A 23,031-nucleotide genomic window follows, 5' to 3' on the forward strand; every position below is an offset into this window, starting at 1 on the left:
TAGATGAGGTGTTCTCTTAAGTAATGATAATTTTTTTCGGATAAGACAATTTAAGTTGAGAACATAAATAATTTCCATATTTTATATTTCATTACTAACTGCATAAAAAGAGATTATAAACGTCAATTATGCATTTGGCATACTGAACGTCTTAGGCTTAGTATCTACTACATACTATTTAAAACTGACTTCATTATATGTTTTTTTAATCCAATATATACATTTTGGTTTTGGTATATACTAAATGACTTAGATTGACATAACTTAATAATTTGATAAATACTTGAATATAAAAATACATACTAACATTTTATATTGGGCGCCTCAACTATTTGCAGATGTGGCGAATCGACAAAACGGTTTTCAAAGATTATTCACCGTGTCCTCTCCTACGGCTTTTTGCTGTATTATCGGTCGGCTTACGATATGCAAGCCCTTTTAGCTGTTTAAAAGCGTATTGATTATCATTAGTTAAGTTGTTAACTGATTTCGTTAAGAGATTTGTCAGCCGAACAGCCTGGCCGAGGATTCCGATTGCGCTGCTTAAATATTTTAATGTGATTTATCTGGCCGACTAACAACAGCAAGACAACAAGGATCGTACGGCCGATCAAGCTATAAATCAGGCTGGGCTTTTGCGGCTAATGAGACAGATTGCCTCCTCTTTGGGATTCGAATTGCTCTTCACCTTTCTTTTGGTTCCCTTTTCTGGGGGTCACATTCCGGTGGTCCTGCAATAACAAGAAACCGATCTGATCCCCGATCGCAATTGCAACAAATATTTTATTGTTATTTGATGAGCTTCGACCAATGATGCAATGGTTGGGTCAATAAATTATAAGTCTGATGTGGCTCATTAGAGACTTATCTTGGGATACACTTTGGCAAAAAGGGCTAACTATGGATATTAAATTAAAAGCTCAAATGTGATGAAAATAATATTAGCACAAATATGTTCAATTAAAATTGAATTAGTATAATTATATAATTAGTATATAATAGAGACACTCTACTTGTGGATATTTGTATATCAATGTTTTCCCAGTGTATTTGATCGTGATCTATATGGGAATCGACCACCGGCTGCGTTTCGTGTGGGAGATGCGAGTCCTAATCCTTAGTTAAAGCACAAAAAATAACATCACATAAATAATACGCTCATTGGGTTCCACTTCACTTTGAGTTCCAATTTCGGAAGGAGTTGTTTTTACAGAACCCGGAGTATTTTTTTCACAATAAATCACACAACAGACCAATTAGGTCCGCACAATTTCCGATAAATGGTCCTCGAATGGAGCTAAAAAACAGTGCTTTGACCAAAAGAATCTTTTGCTGTTGCCCAGCTCAATTGCAACTCAATTGAGTAAGTTATGGATCTTGGGTTAACTAATTCCCTATGCGTTACAGATCGCCAAAAGAGTCATGATTCACAAGCAAACAGCATTTTCGGTTGTAAATATAGATATATTTCCATTTCTTTTGTACATTTCAAGTCGATTGGTCTAGGGATGGTTAGATTTATAAAATAGTCTTGATTTTTATTTTAATTTGGAAAATGTAACTAATTTTTCAGCTTCCACATTCCACAAGCCAGCAATAAAGTGAAGATCCGCCACAGAACCGCTTTCCTTAAGCCAACTGCTGAGTTTACCGGTGCGAATCCCAGCCTTTGATTGCCCACATCGAATTCGGTATAAATACGACCCAAAAATACATCTCCCATAATCCAAAAGTCTTGGTTTATAGATTGAATGGCCAGCGAACAGAAATCTTCTTCCTCGATGATATAATATTTGGCTGGGATTTTAAAGTCCACGCCATTAATGTTGATTATTAGATCCGGGTAGGAAGTGGAACTGCATTCGAAAAGTCCCTCCGAATTAGCATTAAACAATTGAGAAATCTGATCATATTGCGCCTGGGGAGCTATAATCAGAGATGTTCCAGTATCCGCAATTGCTTGGGCAAAGGTGCTAATGGAAGTACTACCGACTTTGATATAATCCGTTTGGAATTTCCAATATGCGGCCTGAACGACATTCACATAGGTGAGGGAACCGCTGTAAAGCGAGGGATCCGAGCCGCCCAAAATAAGTTCACCTCCGTAAAAAGTTACACTGCCGTTATCCCTCAGAAAAAATGAAAACACTGGGCTTTGAACGAGTCCCTGCTGCATCATGTTCTGAAACGTCGGGGTAACTCCGTCCACGGCCAAAGAGGGGAATCCCATGCCCAGTATTCCGTCGAAGTATGCATCTACGAAATTTGTTCCCTGCTCGGTAGTTACCTCACCGAATGTCTGACTTTGTATCGTCAAGCCAGCAAAGCCTACACAATCCACGGATAGATAACCAGAAACACTGCCAGTTCCATAGGTTATGGAAAAGGCCGTTCCATTGGCCACATAGGTACTGGATTTATTTTTGTAGAAGACCTGGTGATCCTGACACGCTGTGCTGATACACGAGCTTCCCGGAACCCAAAGGTTTGAGGAACCGGTGTCGAATTGTACCAAAAAGTCCTGGCCGGGGGTTCCAATGCTTATATTTCCATAATACTGAAAGTTATCGTAGTTGGACAGGTGCTCCATGGGATACCCATTAGCGGTGTATTGGCGATTGTATTTCTGCTGAACAAAATCCCTTTCTGCCACAATATTTTTGTGGCTGCGCTTAAAGTTTGGCGACTTTTGAATGGGTATTCGGCGTAGGGTGGAATTAGCCTCCCCAACCAAAACTATAAGTCCGGCCAGAAAGACCAAACTCTTTATTTGAAATCTTGGCATGTTCCCTATAACAACCGACGAACACGACTGACTGTGATTTTACTATCTAATGGGGTTCTTATAAAAACCCAAAAGGAAACGCTATAGTCGAGTGTCTCGGCCCTTCGATACCCCTTACTCTGCCAAAAAATATTTCCTTTGAGAAAATCTTCTTTAATACATTTATTGATCATTGATATTAAAACTTTCGAAGTTAGATTCCTATACCCATTAATTTTTAGAATTAGCCTAGTTCCAATACTTTTCAATGCCTTAATGTATAGACTTTGTGGGACAACACAATGCTTTTTAGATTATTCATACCTTTTAACAGATACAATATACCTTTTTACACTGAGTCCAACTGGGATGAAAGGTAAGCTTACCGATAACGATAGCAGTGTAGTGTGTGTGATTCCGGCGATTGTACAACAACAATCAATCAAATAATTTTGTGTGTACCTCCGTCTCAGCTAGACAGGCTAAGGTTTATGTAATATTGCAATTGCAAAGTTACCTAAAATAGTAAATACAATTTAGTTTCGGCTTGCTATGACTGACTCCAAGCAAACCTTCATAATTATGTATTTCACCATTTGAATTGCTCACTGCGATAACTTGCCTTAACTGTTATATCTACTTGTTATCAACTAATGATTTATGTGTACTTATCACTAAAAAAAATTACTTCTTGTTAATCCTTAATTAAAAATTCCAAGAAATTATGATAAATATTGTTTTCCTTGAATACCGACATACAATTCCCCAATTCGCAAAATGGTCAAGAAAATATAATGTTGAGGAATTCATAGGAGGAATTGTAATTTATAGTCATCTTTAAACATTTTTTTAATACTCGTAGACAACACCATATTCAAATGCAAAACACTTCCAGCTTAACGAATTCGCTGTGGAACCTGCCTAGGGAAATGGTATTTCGACTGGCTGTCAATTTCTAATGGAGACGTCAGGTTCCACTTAAAGGTGTGAGAATATTTATGGACCGGGGTTCGTAGTTCTAGCTCTTAAAAATAGACCCACCACGACGTACACAGAATGTACGAAGAAAGTCAGGCGTAAGACAAAAAGTTATTGTACTAAATGTATGCACAGATACCTTTATGGCAGAGGACAAAGGTCAAGGAAAATGTAGAGGATATCGGCGTGAATTTGTATCCGTAGGTGCCAGACACTTGATTGGCCATGACCTTATGTTGCCCGACACACAATGGGCCGTGATGAACCCGGTCTTCTCCCGTGCAGCAGTGTCAATTGGAATTAGTTGCGCTACCAATCGCTCGCTTCCATGTACATGGGCGGCACAAAAAAAAGTACTAAAGTTAACGTTTTTTATTATAATAATCTCAAAAACAATGCTGTCCAAACATATATGAAGGAATAGTGATATTTCCTGATAGTGCTCGCCCGATCCAATAATAATAATCTCTATACTATTGCTTCAGCTGCGACCGTATATAAATCCAGCGATCCTTTGGTGTGGGTGCTGAAGTCAAACAAATTCAAAATTTATCACCCGTAACGAAAGGCACCGCACACTGCATCGAAGGGAAAAGAAAAAACCGATGATGAGTTTGTATGGCAAGGCAAATGAATTTTTTACACTTTGCTACTTGCAGCGGGGGCGATCACAAATTCACTGAACCATTCGCAAATTGATTTCGCTTTGCCCAAATGTGTCAACCGAACAATGACTTCTTCTTAGATATTTTTCTGAGGCCTATAAGGCCTATCCCATTTCAAAGGATTTTCACACGCAAATGCCGACTGGAGAAGCTCGTGAAAGTCATTGGCCCGCTGTGAACTTTGGTTACACTAAAAGAAAAGTGGTTTAAGCACAGTTCCAAGCGAGGCATTTCCGAATCTGCAGACATGTACTACGGTTTTCAAATACTTGTAGCACATTGTTTTCTCTGTTTTTTGCCCTCCCGAAATAGCAGTATTATTGAGGCAGAAATCAAATTATATAATGACTCTCAATTTTAAAAACTGGACCATTTAGCATAAAATATATTTTAAAGAAACGAATTGCCGGAATTTCTATCCAGTTATGTATCTATAGAGTAGGTGCAGATTTTTTGTTTCGTTGTCTGAGAGCTGGAGATAAATATCTTGGGCATGCTGTATCGCCCTCGGACCTCGGGCGCTGCGTTTTAACTTCAATTTCATTTCGCCTGATCGATTTTTGCACGCAAAGTGTGAGAGACTCCTCCGATTTCCGATTCTTAACCCACGAGTTCCTTTGTACTTAGGCTTTGAATTTATTGTGCAGTCGGATCAATATTTTATTGTTTTCGCTAAAACTTCCGCACCTCCTTGGAGTTTTCGAGGTGGTTCTGTTTCTGTGGTGCGTTATCAGTTTTCGGATTCGTTCTTCGGGAAGATCGAACATGAAGCATTAAAGCGCCGTTGGCAAAAGGGGGTTAAAGTGGGGATTGTGTGGGGAATGGAATGGGGAACCCATATCGGCTGCAGTGTCGGCCACATGCAAAACAATAATCGATGCCAGGCAATTTGGAGGCTTGCCGCAATCATTCCATGTAAAATCGTATTAAAGAGTGTAGTGCAGTGGGCTTAGAGGGTTTAGAGGGGGCTTTTGGGGGCTATGACCACGCCCCCAGGTGCAACGCCCTGGCTTGTTTGATTTTGGATGCGTTTATTCCGCAGCCCGCGGCTCCACTTCATTCTCCAAGTGAATTTATTATGTGATTTTGATCATTTGACATAATCTATTTAGCGTCTGCTCTCGTGATCCTTTGAGTTCGGAATTCGCGATTCTCGGGCTCGGTATCCCGCCTTCAATCCTCAGAAGTTTTGGGGGCATAATTTGTAACAAGATAATTTTATTTGCTTTGCCCAATGACTTGTGTTTGGGTTATGAATTGCTGGGGAGGTTACAAGCTGGGTTTCTTTGGGAGGCGGAAATGCTTCCAACACGACATGCAAGTGGTTGGAACAAGGGATTTGTAAAAAGGGAACTTCAATTTTACCCAAGAACAGCTTCCTTGTGAGTCATCCTAACCATTAGTTACGTCCCTAGCCATATCTATAAAAATTAGTTTTCACTGATAAGGAACACACGCAGGCCTAAAATGACCCTCAGGGAAATTTTTAAATTCCTCAAGCAAGTCATAACTTTCGCTAACGAGATACTATCGGGACTTCCTTTTTAGTTTTGTTAACTTCTTAAATAACTACAGATCCTGGGTTCTAGAAGGATACTGATTTTGATCCACCAGGCAACTAGCACGGAACATTTTACGAGCACATCTAATGTCCCCGGAATCTTACGACTTTCACCTACCGCAGCAGTTCACAACTCTTAACCCTTGAGGACCGTAGATACGGGAGCGGTTGTTAGGAAGAGCAGCTACTAATTGGTAAAGAAGCCACAGAAAAAAGGGACACGCGCCATGCTCAAACGATATGTATCGGCTGAGAGATCGACTAATTAAGGGCTTAGGAACAAGGACCCACCGCGCACAGAATCCTTCGACAAAGAAAATGCTGCAATAGCATTTTCACGTTTTTCTCATACACCGCTACAAAGTTCAGTGATAGGACATTTGATCATTTGAATGATGCAACAAATATTCGTACTATTGAAGTGCCGAATAAGGTGAAGATTGCAAATGCAAAATGAGTTAATATGTTTTCTTTTCTGTGTACATAGCTATGTTTGTGCTTCTGTGGATCGATACCTAATGAAATGTTTGCTGCCTGACCCACATTGCGAGTCGGACCCGAAAATGCAGAGGGCTAATACCAGTGCTGATAGTTACTAATTGCTTTTTATTAGTGCGCGCGCGTCTCTTTCACTGTTTTTTGGCTGGTCGCGCAGATCAGCGAGGGATTATATTCCGCAATCCCATTCATTGCATTCAAAGGGACTTGGGCTCCAAGATCTGCTGGGACTCTCAGAGCGAACCGGGCGTTGATCGATAGCCATCACTGGGCTAAGTTTGCGGCCACGATCTCGATGAACTTGTTTTTTCAATTTGTTTCTTACCCTCACAAAGGGTATACTAAGTTTGGTTTTGAAACAATGAATTATGTAAGCTTCATACAGATATGCAGCGCATTGGTACATATATACAAAGTTTCCATTCAAATCATAACAACCTCTTCAGTCAAGGCTAAAAGTGCCTCTAAAAACGGCTAGGTTTTTTCTACTGTTTCCCATACCATACAACTGAGATGGACTTTAAGCTGGGATGTGCGCGATTTCGAATGAAGGAACCCAAAGTTGCACAAAGTGTGTTCAAAGTCTCAGCATCGGATATTTGCCTTATTTTTTTGCTCTTTTTTCACATTTTGGTTTTCCTCTCGTCTCGCATGTGGATCGTTTTCTTTTTGCATAAAACGCGCCCATTTACTTTACATGCCAGTGAGTTGAGTTGATTTTTGAGGCGAGTGTTCGGAGCACTTCACTTGGAAGATGATGGCTGGTCCTGTAGATGTGGACCACCCAGGCTGTTGATATGTGCCACCGAGGTTGGTCAAGATCATGCCTTGATTCTCATTTTTCGCCACTGGCGCTGCCCGTCTTTAGTTCGTTTTGGGACTGCAAATTAGAAAAATGTTGCACAAAAATCAATAAAAACTAATGGATGACCAAATTGAAAAGCCTCTTGAGTAATGGCAACAATGTGCGGATAATTGTGAGTGGAAATGATTGGGCATTTGGCGCATAAGTGATCGTTTAGTCTTGTAAATGAACGTTAAAAAAATGCCCCGACAAAATTTCATTTTCAAAGCGGCATTGCGTTAAGCTAAAAAACGAGGAGCCGACATCGATAAGGCAACAATATGATCAGCTTGATTATTAAAAACGTGTTTGAGAATGCTCTTAGGAGTACGCAAATGTACGTAGTATACATATATGTACATCAAACCATTTTATATCAGCTAACTAATTGGTTTTTTTTAATTTCTTTAACGTCTGCGCTGGGCAACAGTAAAGATTAAGTTATTTCCCACAATATGTCCTCGCCTTTAATTACTTGATGCCATCAACAGTATTTTCATATTACCTCGACCAGCTGAGTTACTGTTTTTCCTTCCTTTTTTGTGCAATGTGCCATTGTAAAATGTCTCCGCAACGTCAATTCCAATCGCAATAAAAATTCTAAAGCTGAGCAGCAATGACGACAATGAACAAACTGGCCATTAAAGTGAGCTCAAAAATTCTAAAATTGTAAGTTCAATTAAATTGACAAATTTTTATGAGTATCTGACGACCAGTGCAACTCCCTTCATAAATCAGTTCACGTAAACTAAGGAACCGAAGAAGCTGCGTAGTAAACCGGACTGCCGATTAAAAATGCGAGTTTATTTTTATGGGCCAGCCGAGCAGAGGCGCAGTTTTCATTTCAGTTTAGTGACCACAAACTACAGGGGATCGAATGGAAGTTACGTTTGGGTTGTGCAAAGAAGGAAATTTTAATTTGAATACAAAAAGTTTCACTACTGCTCACTACTTACTTTGCCATAAAAAAAGAAAATCAATCAGCTAGGCCAAACAGCAATTTAAAACAATTGCAACAATTGTTGACCTATAAACTATGAATTCGAAGGTATATCTATTTTTTAGGGCAAGTTTAGATGTCTGGTCACTGGCTTCTGGACCGGACATCCGTCCAGAGGCCAAAGAATCAGCTCAGCTCAATAAAGTTTCAGCTCCAAGTTCGGACTAATCATTATTTCCTCCCTCGTTAACAATTCAATTTTTTTTCCTTTCTTTCGAACACTTTATGTGTATAAAAATGGTTTGTATTCTTCTGGCCGGAAACCCCGACAGTGCACTTCCTTGGGTCATCACAATTGCGTACTTATGCATTTTCGGCCGGGCCAGTTAATTGAGTTGTTCGTCGACACCGGCCATTTATGCAATTCATGACCGGGCATTGTTGCTTGCGCATATCCTGCTGTTCCTCGAAGTCCTTGCCGCAGGACCACACAAACTGTGCTCCTTGGATTCGTTGTACCAGTCCTGTTGCGCAGGCAGTGGTGTCCTATCTATTAACCCCCATTAATCAAATAAACTCTGCTTTCTTGTTTACATCAAAATTTAATTGTAAATTTGCATGTTTAATCGAATAATCTTGTTACTTTGACTAGCCAATTTTCAATGATTAGACCTATTAAATGACATGAGTTTGAGCTTTTCTTGAAGCTCGCTTTTTCATCTTTATTTCCTATGTGTATGCTGAAATTGATCGATGAACGATAGTTTGACGTCAGTTCAACCCAATCAAGGCGAGAGCTCTCCTTCTGGTTTTCCCCAAAGGTCCCCGATGGTGTCGTGCTGGACTCGTATCAATTAAAGCCGCACCAATGTTTTCGCACCCGCAAATCGATTAATTCCGCTCCTAAATGCGATAAGGCTCAAAGATTCAATGTGTATGGGATCGAAATCGGCTGGGCGCTTTTTTTGCGACCGGGGACCCCGGCTGGGCAGTCAATATTTAACTTTGAACTAATTATTTCAATGGAAAGGCAAATAAGTTGATTTGGTGTATTGCAGCGTAGCCAATCTCCCACCGAAATGCCCGATTTCTTGGGCTTCTCGGGCATGTTTTTTTAATTATAAGCAACACGCAGGCGGCCACCACATTCGGCCAGAATACGCAAGTCTTCATTTACTGGTCATTGGGCATGCGCGTGGCCACGTCGACAGATTGCCCCTTTTCTACTGGATAAGGCACTGAGAGAAAAATATGGCTGCTTGGGAATACGATCTAAAGCTAAAAGATATTTCTATACTCGGATAAGTTTGTACACAGGTCTCACATTTCCTTATATTGTGATAAGTAGTTTCTAACTTTTGGAGTTGATGTATTGTACTGTATTATTTATTTCTCTGTACCCCCATACTAAAAGCACATCCGAAAACCCATCGCCGGACCGAAGGCCCAGCTCCATTTTAAAGTCTGTCTGTATGCTTGATGCGCGTGCGATTTTTGCCACTTAATAGCGCTTAAGCACGAACATTTTGAATTGTGTGGCAGGGGAGAAAAGTTTTAAGTGGGGATCAGGAGGAGCTGTGAATCAAAGTGCAGCGCGTAATTGCAGCAGCACCAGGAGCCTTGGCATAGGATCCGGGATCGGGATCGAGATCGGGCCTCTGAATAGAAGAGCATCGGGAGCAGCCGCGGAAACAAACAAACAAACAGAGGAGGTCGAGGAGTCCGGCACAAATTGCGGTGTGAACCAGACGGGTATCCAGAATAAGTCGGGTTGATATACAGACCCCAAGGATACCCTGTGAGAAGTGCAGCACTAAACGGACAATGACAGGGAGATGGAGGAAATCGATTTGCTTAGCTTTCTTATAAGACATAAGAGGCATCCAAATAATTATAGGCAAGTTTATGGCAATTACATTATTGTGCTCGAATATGGATGTAATAATTAAAAAGGACTGTTACTAGCTGAATGAAATGTTTCTTGAAAAAAGGCGCTGGAGCATAATTATTTGTATAACCCCTGAGGTACAGTGTGTCCTGCTGGTGTTGATCGCACCAGCTTAAGCAGTGAACATAAATTAATTTGGGTGCATAATGCGCCATAGAATCCACTGCTCCAGCTCCAACTCGCAGATCCCATCCGAAGAGCTGTGCGTGGCTGCGGAGCATTCATCATTTTACTCTCGCAATTGTTTGCTGACAATAAATTGCACAATCAACTCCGCCGAGTCCAAATTAAAATTCTTTTAGAATACTCACATAATTAAAAGGTCTGAATGCCTAATGAAGTGAGCCTTCTATTAAATGGCGCTTTTAGAAAACACGAGTAGTACCCAAGGGGTCACCCAATATATTCATGAGTAAACAATAAACAGTAAAGCAAAAGCCATGCGATTTCTGGAAAAAACGCAACATGTTAATGTTCTAGTGAATGAGTGGACCGCTATTTGTACACCGAAAAAATACATGTCATAAACGAATCATTACACCTTTATTCCTGTTTTTTTTTCAATATAAAAGTGGAATAGGTCAAATGACCTATGCACCAGCCATTTAGTACGTTAATTTTTTTCTTTAGAGCTAAAGAATAAGAAGAATATTGAATAGATTTACATTTATATGCGCTGATTTTTCCAATTAGATCTTACGCTGAGTTTTTATCTGTGCATTTAATGGCACATTATTATCTCTGATGAGCGAGCGAACACATCATGGAAGATTGCAGGATGGGCTGAAATATGAAGCCACTTCCTTCGCAACACGTGCAACGCCAGCAAATCGCGTCCAAATCAAACACACTACCTGGCCAAAATTGTGTTTAATGAGTGACTTTTGAAGGGGAAGATCCCAAATGAGAGATCCCAAAAGAAAGGTGAGGGATAAGAGATGGAATGCTGCTGCTGAGGTAGCTTAGCCCATTATTCAGGCTTTATTTATTTTGCGGACTCAGTGGCTTGGTCCACGGGACCCAAATTAAAAGTCCGGTGCGCCCAAGTCAAAAGTGCAAATTTTCGCAGCCGCATCAGACGTCATATTAGCGAATCAACTGACAAAGCATATGAATATCAACAGCGTTTGAACAAGTGGATTAAAGAGCGATCTGAAAACGGATCGAAACGGCGAGTGCAGACACACAGACAGGTCTTTCGGCCCTCGTTCCTTATAATTAAAACAGGAATGGAGCATTCACAGCGGCCAAGGGGAACTCAGTTTACTCTACTTTACAATAATTTTTACGTAACAGGGTTCTAGGCTTAGCTGCTTTTTTGCAGTTGGCCTAACAAGCTCTCGACGATGGCCAACATGTGGTCTATTTCATGTTGGATTCCTATGATCGGCTATTATTCCGGATGGCGATTTAGTTTAGAGGCCGTTGGTAAAGGCCGTTTTCTGACAAGTTTGAAGGTGTTAAAGCCCAAAAACTAAACGAAATGTATTCAACGAAGATCACGTGGTGAATGGACTTCTTGGACAGTTGGCAAGTCTCCTGGCTGAGCTGCGATACCAGTTTCAGTTGGCAATCGGGTTTCGATGGGATTCATTCATGGAGTTCGCGGACCTAAGCCGCTTAAGTTCTCTTTTTCATTTGTACTCTTTTTCCCGCACATTTCGAGGACCTGTTTATTTTTATCGCCTGCTTTTTGTATTTGTTTGTATTTTTCTTTCTTTTTGACTAATGTGCAACTTACACTTGACTGGCGCACAATCAACACCATCAACGGGAGCAGCAGATTCCGCGGGCTTTGTCTGGTTTTTAGGGTTTTTGGCTGCTTTATGGCTCCCTGGGTCTCATCAGCTCCAGCTGTATCACGGAAATAAATTTTGCCGTCTTTGGACATGGGGTATGAAACATGACATTTTAAAAGGGGTACCTAAACAATATATTTTATCTTGGTTAGCTAACTACAATGTGATATAATAACTTCATTTAAATAAAGATTAAATGAGTTCTTATTGTACAATAAATTCGTTCAAGCCCCCTAGTATGTATGATTAAATATAGTTGTGGCATTTGTTGTTCTCTGTGCGCTGTTCATCAATTTTTCATATTAAAGGGAACGCGTGCTGCCGCAAATTTACTGATTCCGCTGTGGATAGCTCATCTCGATGCCAGTCATTTACTTACGAAAAGAAGAGCGCCATCCTCTGATTCTTGTTGGCCACGAATGTACCGTTTCTTTTATTTGACTTTGTTACGCCTACCTCAGAAAAATAACCAATATCGACGATTCAGGAAGGCAAGAGAACAGGGTGGAGGCCCTGGTCATCAAGTTTTTGGACGGACTGCCTAACGGCGCTTCAGATTAGCCATCTCGCAACATCCCCTTATTTCGTACTCTGAAAAGCCTTACCCACCAACAGAAGATCTAAATGGAAACGGTAGCTTCAATTGACGAGATCTTGATGGCAAGGTGATGTGAGAGGTAGACTTTTGTGGAGAGACACCTCAAAGGAAAACGGCTTGTGTATGTTACGTAAAAATAAGAAACGATTTACCAAACAATAGAAACTTGAATGAACTATTCTCCAATAAGGACAAGTGTATAATGAGTAACCGACGCTATACAAGAAAGACTTAATAAATCGCGCAGTCGACCCTTTAAAAACCCTGAAAGACCTGAAACAAAGACTTCATCATATTGGCCATTATGGTAATGAGGCAAATTAAACAATCGCCGCTGGAGGACAATTTCATTTCGAGTCGAATTTGCAGAAATCGAAGAAGTTGGTTGGAATCGATCGAACCAATTTAAAAGCCATTAGCCAAATGACACTAAATGCTCCCCATGGGGCCTGATGGGTTTTTTTTTTCGGAGAAGATTGTTCGATTTGAAAAAACCCCATTTCATTGCACTTGCAGCCCATAAATTATAACATTAAAGGGCCCCAAACGGCCAGGACGCAAATATTCAGATCAAATGCAAATTAAATAGTTGCTTTGTCCTCTTTTGGTTACTCGAAATTATTTATATACAGACTGTCCCTGTGAAACACCAACGACTCCACTTACTGAATTATTCGCCCGCAGTAACTATTTAAATAATAATGCCATGGACCCGAAACCCAGCAACTCCTGGCTTTTCGAGTCCCATATTCCTTGTCTTTGGGCAATTACGGGCACCAGCATAAATGCACAGCGGGTATGGAGCAATGGGGGTTTTCTGCGACTTTGGGAGCTTGTGAGGGGAAGAGACGTCCAGATCTTGAGATGCACACGCAACACGACGTGGGCCGCATTTAAAGTAACTTCGAGTGCCAAGTTTTGCCACCATGTATTACTCATTGGTAGCGATATTTGCAAGAAAATGTGTTGCGAGATACGAAAGTTTTTGAAGAAAAAGATACCATACATTGACTTGTTCTAATATGGACCACTTTTTCAATTTTTCATATATTTTTCATCAGACGGTTTCTTCTGTTTTGCTCTTCCTTTTTTTTAATTTGCTGGCAGTCGAGCAAATACGACAGCGATGACGATCCTCTTAATGAGGGGCAGAGTAAAATCCCAGGATGCTCAAAAAGAGGCGCACACTTAAAGAAAACTTGCTAGAATTGGTTTTAATTTGTTAAATATATTAAATGAACACGATCACATTCTTTATAGAGTAGAAGAACAGTTCAATATTTGTGTTCTGCAAATAAGAAGTTGGTGACTAGTTCTTTTTGTCAGTGCATAAACAACTCAAAACCCGTTGATGGTGCTGCTGTGGATGTTGCTGTCGCTGCTGGTGTTTGGAATCGTCCCTGTCCATATGCAAAACCTCTGCGTTGACGCAAAATCAAAAGATCACACAGGATCAATTACAACTAATGATATAGAGACGAGGATGCCAAGAGGGATCGGGATCGGGATCTCTAGATGGAGATGGAGTTGCAGATGGTGATGGGCTGGAGGGGGTGATGGAGCTCGAGTTGGTAATGGAGATGACAGCTTGACTTGGCTGACGGCTGAGATGACGTCGCCACATGCGGGACCCGTGTGCTAACAAGTTGCACCCCGTCTGAAATTGCCCAATTGATGATGAGTTTCGCGAGCGAATACTACTCCTTCCATCTTACAGATGCGGCTGAGATAATAGCGCACCACTTATCAATTACAGAAATTTTATTACCCAGAGCAACGCCGAGTTGCAGTGGAACATGGTATCAAGCTATTAGGCCGTCTAACGTATTTTACGCCCTATAGGGGCAAATGTAGATATAAAGAAGAATGATTTAAAGCTATTCGTTGGCTTAACGCTAATTACTGGAATTAAATCCATAAAAAGTGTGTTTATTCCAATTCAAGCCAAATGGATTCAAAATGTAATTAACAAGGCTAATTCGTTGTTGGCCCCAACTTATCTTAAAGGGCTTGCCAGTGTTAATTTGTTTAGAGCTATAACGAGCTATAACCAATTTTAAGTTCGTTAACTCTATATTTGCAAATTCCAGTCCTAGCAATCTGCCTTCAACTGTTCGAAGGAACTCCAGTTTGACAGCAGCTGAGACATCAGAAGTTGAAGCTCTTCATCATGTCGCATCGCTGTCACCTCATGACCGAAAATTGGCCATGTTTAGGTCTTCGCGATACCTCTCCCCATTCTGCTCCCCAGACTAACCCACTCGCGGCGTAATTAAACTAATTGTTCCGAAACCCGTGGGTCGCCTCCGTTTGATGTGTACTGGGTGCGCGGTCAATGATCTTGAACTCGGGAATCCAACCTGCTATTTCAATTCCCGATGGTCCAATTCAAGTTCACCACTTGCACTTTAAAATGTAAAACTCATTGACGGCAACTTTCAGCTCAGTTATGTCACCAATGTGGTATTTTTTAGTCAGCAGCAATCAGAGGGCAAGTTAAGTAATCAAAAGGCTTGATTGAGCATCTGATCGAAGAGGAAGAAGACGGTGGTGTTGCGGTAGCAGGTATTTGGCTTGGGGTATTTCGTATTTAAGCTTACTTCAAAGCGATTGCAAGTTTAGTATGGAACTAGCGGACTTTGCTATGACAAAAGCGTGGCAAAATGTTAAGTTTTAAGCTTAATTTTAGACCCAAGCTCTATGTGAGGGAGTATCGAAAAAACGTATACCTTTGATATGCAATTTCTATACGCATATCTGCGCGTTCCTGCCCTTTTTGTGCTTGTCATCTCTCTACTTCACAGACACAGACAGCAAATATTGTTGAATGTTTTGTAGCAAAAATGATAATAAATAAATATACCGAAACACTAATAACACGTTTAAAAGATTGGCGCAAGTTGGCGCTTCCTGCCAACTTTATCTTGGCCCCAAGATGCCATGTTCCCCTTTTTATTCTGCTTTTTCGGCCTGGGCTGCTGCACTTGTGCACTTGTGTGTGTCGGATGCGATTTAAACCAATAAAAGAACAGAATTGTAGTCCGGTCATTTTACTAGGCTGGCACCTCTGATGCACTGATGCACCCACATACTGCAATTGGAATGCTACAGTTTATTTGTTGGTTGCTAATTAATGACTTGGAAGAAAAATTCCATTCCAATTCAATTGAAGCCAGAAATTGCATTTACTAGTTACTCCAGCAACCAAATGTAATTCTTTTGAAATATATTAAGTAGTAAAGTATATTAAATCTTATTAAGTGTACACACACTTCGGAGTGCGTGTATCTACACATTTCGGAGTGAGTGTATCTGGTTGAACCTTAAGGCTGTCCTGCAAGATTGATGTTAACGGAAAGCGTCGTTTTTCTCCGTTTCTGTCGCTGCATCTCTGTTGTTTATGCAATGTTTAAGTGCGGCATATTTGCTGTGTTGCTGTTGCTTCTGCCAACGTTGCTAGTGTACATTTTATTGCATTTCAATTTGGCAAACCAAGAGATTTCCCCCTTTCATTGGGCCTGACCGGAAAACGAACTCATTTCTGTGATTTCCGGTCAGGCAGGAAATTTCATAATATGAGAGATGGCAAAGAGGGGACCACGAATTTGGGAGGCGATTGGATCGATCGGGAGTTATGCAAATTAGATAAGGATAAGTGTTTGGGCACACGCTCACTCCTAAGTCGCTTTCTCTTTCTCTTACTACGTTCCGTCCCTTTCGCGGTTTTCCCTTCTGGCTGGCTGATCAAAACGAAAAATTATATAATGCAATGATTATTATATTGAGCTTATCTAAACACTTAATTTTGCATTGTTTTGAAAGTCTTATAATTAGTATTACCATTATTAACTACCGATGTTTAAGGTTCGCCAAAATCGAAGACGGACAGTAAAAACCTTACGGTGCAAACGAAATCTATCTGCAATCTGAGAATAACTAATTTGTTTCTTTCGGTGCATCCATCCATTCCTTTCTTATTGGCGCGCGCGCACCTGTAGCGGGAAAAGGAAAGCAGGAAAAGGAGCAGCTGCCTCGATCGAGGGGATACACCAGGATACGCGGCGTCCATGGGCAGGTGCAACATTTACCGTTTCCCCCAGCCGCGGGCCAACCACTGTAGAAAGGGGAGAGGGGGATGAGTTTTAGAAGTATACAAGTTGGGGCACAGGACACGAGCCACGACTCCATTAAAAGGAATCTTTGAAAAAGCCATAACGATGCTGGCTGCTACAGGGTATTTACTTCTGATAAAAGGTGCATTAATTGAAAAAAATATTTCCCATTAAATATTTGATATTCTACATAATGCTTCTTTTATAACATTCAACCTTCTATTGAATCTATAAAATAAGCATGTTGCGACGCATTTTTGTATATGACGAAGCTATTATAAGAACATAAGGTCTTGAATCGCTTTCCTTAAAACTAATGAAACCGTTTCCACTTCATCAGTTGATTTAACAGAAAGTTATTTATGTCCCAAAATATTTTCTTTGAGATAACAGAAGCTGACTCTACATAAAATTCATATTCCCGCTGCGACGATGACAATAATAACATTACACAGTGACAACAAAGCGATGAATTTATGGGATGCAACCCGAGCGCATTCTAGCTGGATTCTAATTAACCCAAAGGCCCCAGTTGTAGATCGTTTAGATATCAAGTAGAAACCAAACAGGTAGCATATTCGAGCTCAAGTCGATGGAACTACTGTGCAGGTGTTTAGGGATGGGAATATAGAACAGTAGGTGGGCATCAATTGCGACTCTTTCAGGTTTCTGATTTATAAGATCATCACCCACTGGTTATATTATGTTCTTGTTTTTGTTTTTTATGATAGATATGGAATCGGGGCGTTTTGTTGTGCAATCAGTAGCATGTGGAAATCAGTTGTAGTAGATGGGATTTCGCTATCGATGACATTTTCAATGAAGGAATCCAAATTGATTTGTTGACGTTTACAGCGGATAAGGCGGGGAGAAGATTCCGGGAACAGAAAAGGAATCTTGAAATCCATCGACCCGTACACCTGTATATATGCCTGGCTAACTGCTTGACTAATTAGGTTGCCTTGTGACTGCAAAAAACCGAAAATTAAGGAAAATTCTCAGCGAACGACAAGGTGGTCCCTTCATCGAGGGAAGCCAAATCAATTAGTCCGACAAGGCAGCCGATGAAAGGGAATCCCCGGTTCTTCTAACCAGCCACCGAAAAATCGAAGGAATGAAGGATGATTTCGAGTTCGGAAGCTTACCTTCCCTTCATTTCCCGGGCTAAATGTGTGGTCTATGCCAATCATGAACTTTACGCGCTGCCTTCATTAGCCGCCAACAATCTTGGACAGTTTATCGCACTCCTTGACCCCCACTCCTATCCGCGTGGCCCAAGAGGTTCTTACGATAGCGCCGAGCTACATCAAACGAAAGAAACCGAATCTGAATCTGTATCCGAGTCCACGGGTCCTCCGGACCGGGGCCCATTATAAAACTGATTTGCGAACTCGAGTTTGAGCAACACTTGAATGCGGAATTTATGCTTGGGTTTCAGAAATTCTCCTAGAGCAGTTCTCAGCCACGCCCCTTGCCCCGACACTAAAAAAAATTCCCAATATGTCTGTTTAGTTTGATTTCAGAAATGTTGGCCGTTCAACAAATTAACAATGGAATAAATTTTCAACTTTTCATTACGCAAGCTTGACTTGTTCAGATGGCTTAAAAAAGTAAACCTTTGTTTAAAAATGCTTTTTTCAATGTTAGCTTTAGGCTTGATAAGATTGGTTTTTTTATGTGTACTTCTGTCTTTTTACCGCTGCCCATGTAACGATCTGGCAAAATGACTTAATTAGTGGGCTGCTCGACTGGTTCGCTAAATGTTAACGAGTCGTTGCGCTCCAGAAAGCAGAACATCTCACTCAGCATTAACAATTAAGCCGGGATTTGGGATGATCAGGCTGGTAGGCTGCTAGCCCGCAGGGTAAAGTAGATTCCAAGATCGGCAGACCTGACGAAAAAATCCTTATCTAAATAGGCGCGTCCCGAAGTACAAATGGTCAAGTGGATAGATAGCTGCCTTACAGGGAGTCTAATTTGTGAACAGTTAAATAAACAAACATGCCAGAGAATCGAATTCAAGATCTTTCGAGACTACTGAAGAATACTTGTCGGCAAAGTCCTCTGATGAAAAATGTTACCTTTTGAGACACGCCGACGTTTTGATAAGGACTCTCAAGTGTGGAGTCTCGTCTCTTACTGAGAGACACGCGACATAATACATAAGATATGTATATGTACATTAATACCAAATCGATGGATCGAAAGTGCTGTAATAATTCGACTCAAAAACAAATAGTATTACTTAGCAGGAGAACGAATAAAATTAAGTTAAAATAATTACGGGTCATAAACTAAAATATAAGATAATAAAAAGCTCATTTATGTTTTGTTTTATAAAACTATGGATTTCTATCTTTACCGAAATCTGTACATTAACCAACACCTTTATCAGATCAGAAAACGGGTTAAAAAAATATCCCCTCTGCCTTGTTAGTCCTTTCGCATTGCTTACAAATTTCTCAGAAGGTCTAATCCTGTGAGAAATTGCATAAAAAACCAAACGCGTCAAAATCGCAAAATTCAGTCGAACATCACGAACTGAAATTTTGCAGCTCGAAAAAAGAGGGGAAATTCATTTTCCCAAAACAAACGTGAGAGAATATACAGGACCAAATGAATTCCCAGAAGCTGGGATCCGTGATTATTTTATCCCATTTTTGTGGCTAAAGCCAAGACAATGCAAAAGGACGCAGGAATCGATGATATATCTTATTGACACAGGCTGAGGCACTCTGAATAGCAATAATGCAATATTTGCGCAATATTCCTGAGCTCTGCAACTTTGAAAATGTTGTGGCTGCAGCTCGAAAAAAATTCGCATTGGCTGAACAAAACAGAAGCCCTTTTCGTGAGGAAAATAAACATTATTTCAGACAGAACCGTCTTCCCTACCTTCTTCAAATGGGCTCATCCAAATGTCCTCATCCTGTTATGTTATTAAATTTCTTACAGTGCACTGCAGTCCTTGGATTTGATTCTATGCCTTGTAAAAACACCCAGCATGTGGGCACATTCAACCGGCAGAACCCAGGATTCAGCCAGGCAAAGTCAACACAAACCGAGAAAGGGAAAAGCAAATATCACGAACTATTGGAAATAAGCAAGGACGAACAATGCGGGGGGAACAATTTTAATTGATCAGAAATACAAACAAGTGCAAAAAAATCACGCAACAATGCCAGAAAGAAGTTTTTTGAATGGCCAAGCATGCCATTGTTTGCTTGGGGCGTTTGTCCTGTTCCTTTTCATGTTTTGGGTAAACATTGATTCTTCGATTCGAATGTCCAAAGAACAGGGGAGTGATTTGATTTCAGGACCAGTGGATTCATAAAAAGACAAGAGCTCTAGTACCGAAATTAAATTCCATGAAATTGCCAAAGAAAAGGAGTTTTCTGATTAATCTTTTGGAAATAAAGGACTGCGAAATACACAAAAAACATCAAATGCATTTACACTTCTTGGAAAGCAACTAGATATTCTATTTGCGAAGAAACAATTTGTCAACTTGTTCTGCCTAGATATATTCTTTAATATATAGGTTTGCGTACATTTTTTAATTTGACATCTTTTTATAAGCTCTTGTAACTAAGAAATTTTAAAAATTGTTGGCCTGGAAGGCTTATTTATAAACATTATATTATATTATTATAAGCAGCAGCTGGCAAGAACTATGTTTTCGGTAATCTTATCAAAAGACTCATATTTTTCCCCTAGAAACGAATGTCGGTCACAAGTGTCTTATCAGCGGGGAGTTTTTTGGGCCACAGGCTGCAGTGCAGTCGTTGAACATCCGTAGAGTCCTTGTGTGCCGCATGCCAAAAGTGCCGTACCAACGTACCCAATGGTTGATGTCGACAGAATTTAAATTACTAGCTTCGGCGGACTTCAATCGCTGTGTAATCTTGAGCTGAAATTTACTTTTGACGCATTTCGAGCAGCAGCAGACAAGTCCCACTTAAAGGATCACTCGAGTGCATTTAAATCCTCGTCGGAGCCAGATCCTTTCGGCTCTGCCTAACCGCAACTTACCGACCAAAATCAATAGTTTGAAAAAATGCGGAATTAAGGCAAAAGAACTCAACGGTGCGTAAATTTTTCTATTTGCCAATTTGCCTGATAGCAATTGAATGAGTTTATAAGTAGGCAATCAACGCTGAAAACAAATCACGAAAAAAGGAATCAACGAGACATCACAAGAAACCTAATCATTAGTATAGCATAGTAGTCGAAAAGGGGTTACACATAATAGAAACAGAAAAAAATCGTCCTTCTTTGTTGCGAAAACTGCAATTCAACTTCATGAATTGCAAAAGTAGGTTAAAGCGGTTCTGCAAAGGAAAGATATGGCTAAATTCCCTGGTCTACTATTATCCGACTCAACAAATCTTAAGCAGTATTTTTTAAGTGCTGTAGGCTTTTCATATCACAAAGCAGAAAAGATCTTTAAGAATTTGATCAATAAATTGCCCTTAGAAAATAAACATTTTACAGAACTTCATAATATAAATCTCTTAGACTCATTTTAATCCTTTCAGGTTTTTTCTTCGGCTACGACAGCATCCAATACAGCTTCCTTATTACAATGGTTCAAGTATTCAAAAAATTGTTTTCATATTTAAGCAACCAAAGTAGTAGTAGAGTAGAAGTAAAAACCTCCTAGAACTTTTACCATATACCAATCCGGGGTGGGGTCCGACCCAGAGTCACCGCCTATCCAACTAGATGGTACAAAGGCGGGACGCAACCAGTTCAGCAGACACCTGCGACTGGCACGGCTTTAAGCCTTAAAAACTGGCAGCGCGTGCGGTCAGCGGGCTTGCAAGTTGAAGGGGTTGTTAAAATGGTACAGGATCGTGAATTTCAATAAGGTAAAGGGGTCGAGGGGATCGAAGGAACTGAAGACACGCGCTCAGAAATATGTCTGTAAAGCCCGAGTGGGCAAGGTTATTTTTTTTCACAAATTAAAGAATGTCGTTCGTAGGGCGTAGATAACTCGTGAGCTGTTTAATAAAAATTGTACAAATTGTATTTTTTCTAGTTAGTGTGGCTAATAATGTATACTCTCGCATGATATTTTTAGTCAGAATTACGTTAAGTGCATGTATATCCGATCATCGTTTTAGGGAAGTGTGTGAAGAGTGAATTTTGACAAATTTGCATTGCCGCCGGCTTTGAATCCTTTATAAAAAACCGTTGCGCATGCGCATCCCACTGCCCCGCCACCGCCCTCTTTCACCAACGCCAACAGGTTTCTGAACAATGACTTCCACCCTCCCGGCATTTAATTTAATCGGCTACTCAAATATAATTTTTATTTCACTCCCGATTGTTCACAAAAATAAATGTGCTCATTGTTGCCGTGTTTGTAGAAAATTTCGTAACCAGTTGCAATCCTGTTGCTCCCGATTCTCGAGGATTCACCCTCGAACATAAATCATCGGGCTGCACAACAACCCATATGAAAGTGCAAGGATGCTTTTACGTCGTCCTGGGGTCACGTTGTCATCACATATATATGAAGTGAAAAATAGTTTAGGACTACATAGTTTTTAAAACTATGTAAGAGGTGTACGGATCGAGAGAACTACACAAATTCAAGCCCATATGGATTGATTCACGAGTTCCACCCACAGGCTGAATTGCCGATTTTCAGGCAGCTTTTGCTGTTGGTCGAAAGTTACCAGCGATCCCTAACGCAAACACCCCTAATCCTGCCGGAACTTAATGCCCAGGACCTTCCTGTTGGCATTGTTTGCTGGCACAGGGGTTGCTCTAAAGGGAGCGAGACAGCAAGCGTAGAAAGAGATCTGAGTTCAATCGCAGAGCAGAAGAGACGAAGGGCAGAGCTGTTGAACGATTGCTGTGCAGCAGGAGCAGATGTTTTTCGCGGCAGAATGACGATGCAGGATCGCTGGCGATCAGCGACCCCAGCACGGGACACGATACATACGGAATATACGGAGCTCTATGTATATGAACATAACAAAGGGCATTAGAGCGGGAAGGGGCTAACGACAGGGAGCCAGAGCAAATGCGAGGGAGATCCACAAAACTTGTTTTTGGGATAAACTCAAATTAGACCAAGAAATCATTTAACGTGCAATAGAAATTTCGAGGTATGTACGAAAATGTAATGTTAAAAGGCCTGCCTTAGCTATAAAATATTTTCTCATTTTTAACGTATGCTTAAATGAACATACACCGCACATATGTACATATACTCTTAGCTTTTCCACTGTGTATTGCCTAAATTATAGTCCTCCCTTATGTACCCTTAAGCCTCGAGCGAAATATGTCCAGATTTGATCAGGATCGATACCG

At 40.6% G+C, this 23,031-nt stretch overlaps 2 protein-coding genes across 2 annotated transcripts in view, besides 1 other annotated feature; both read right to left on the bottom strand.

The window, feature by feature from the left end:
- The window catches only part of CG32816 (uncharacterized protein), a 154,151-nt gene that overhangs the window by 118,049 nt on the left and 13,071 nt on the right, over positions 1–23,031 (bottom strand). The window lies entirely within an intron of this gene.
- Pgcl (Pepsinogen C-like) lies at positions 1,515–2,824 on the bottom strand. Its single transcript, NM_080291.4, has one exon. It carries the CDS (start codon positions 2,783–2,785, stop codon positions 1,562–1,564), a length of 1,224 nt encoding a protein of 407 aa, NP_525030.1. The 5' UTR covers positions 2,786–2,824; the 3' UTR covers positions 1,515–1,561.
- Positions 2,855–2,908: a mobile genetic element.

Source organism: Drosophila melanogaster, chromosome X (assembly GCF_000001215.4).
Source record: "Drosophila melanogaster chromosome X".
NCBI lineage: Eukaryota > Metazoa > Arthropoda > Insecta > Diptera > Drosophilidae > Drosophila > Drosophila melanogaster.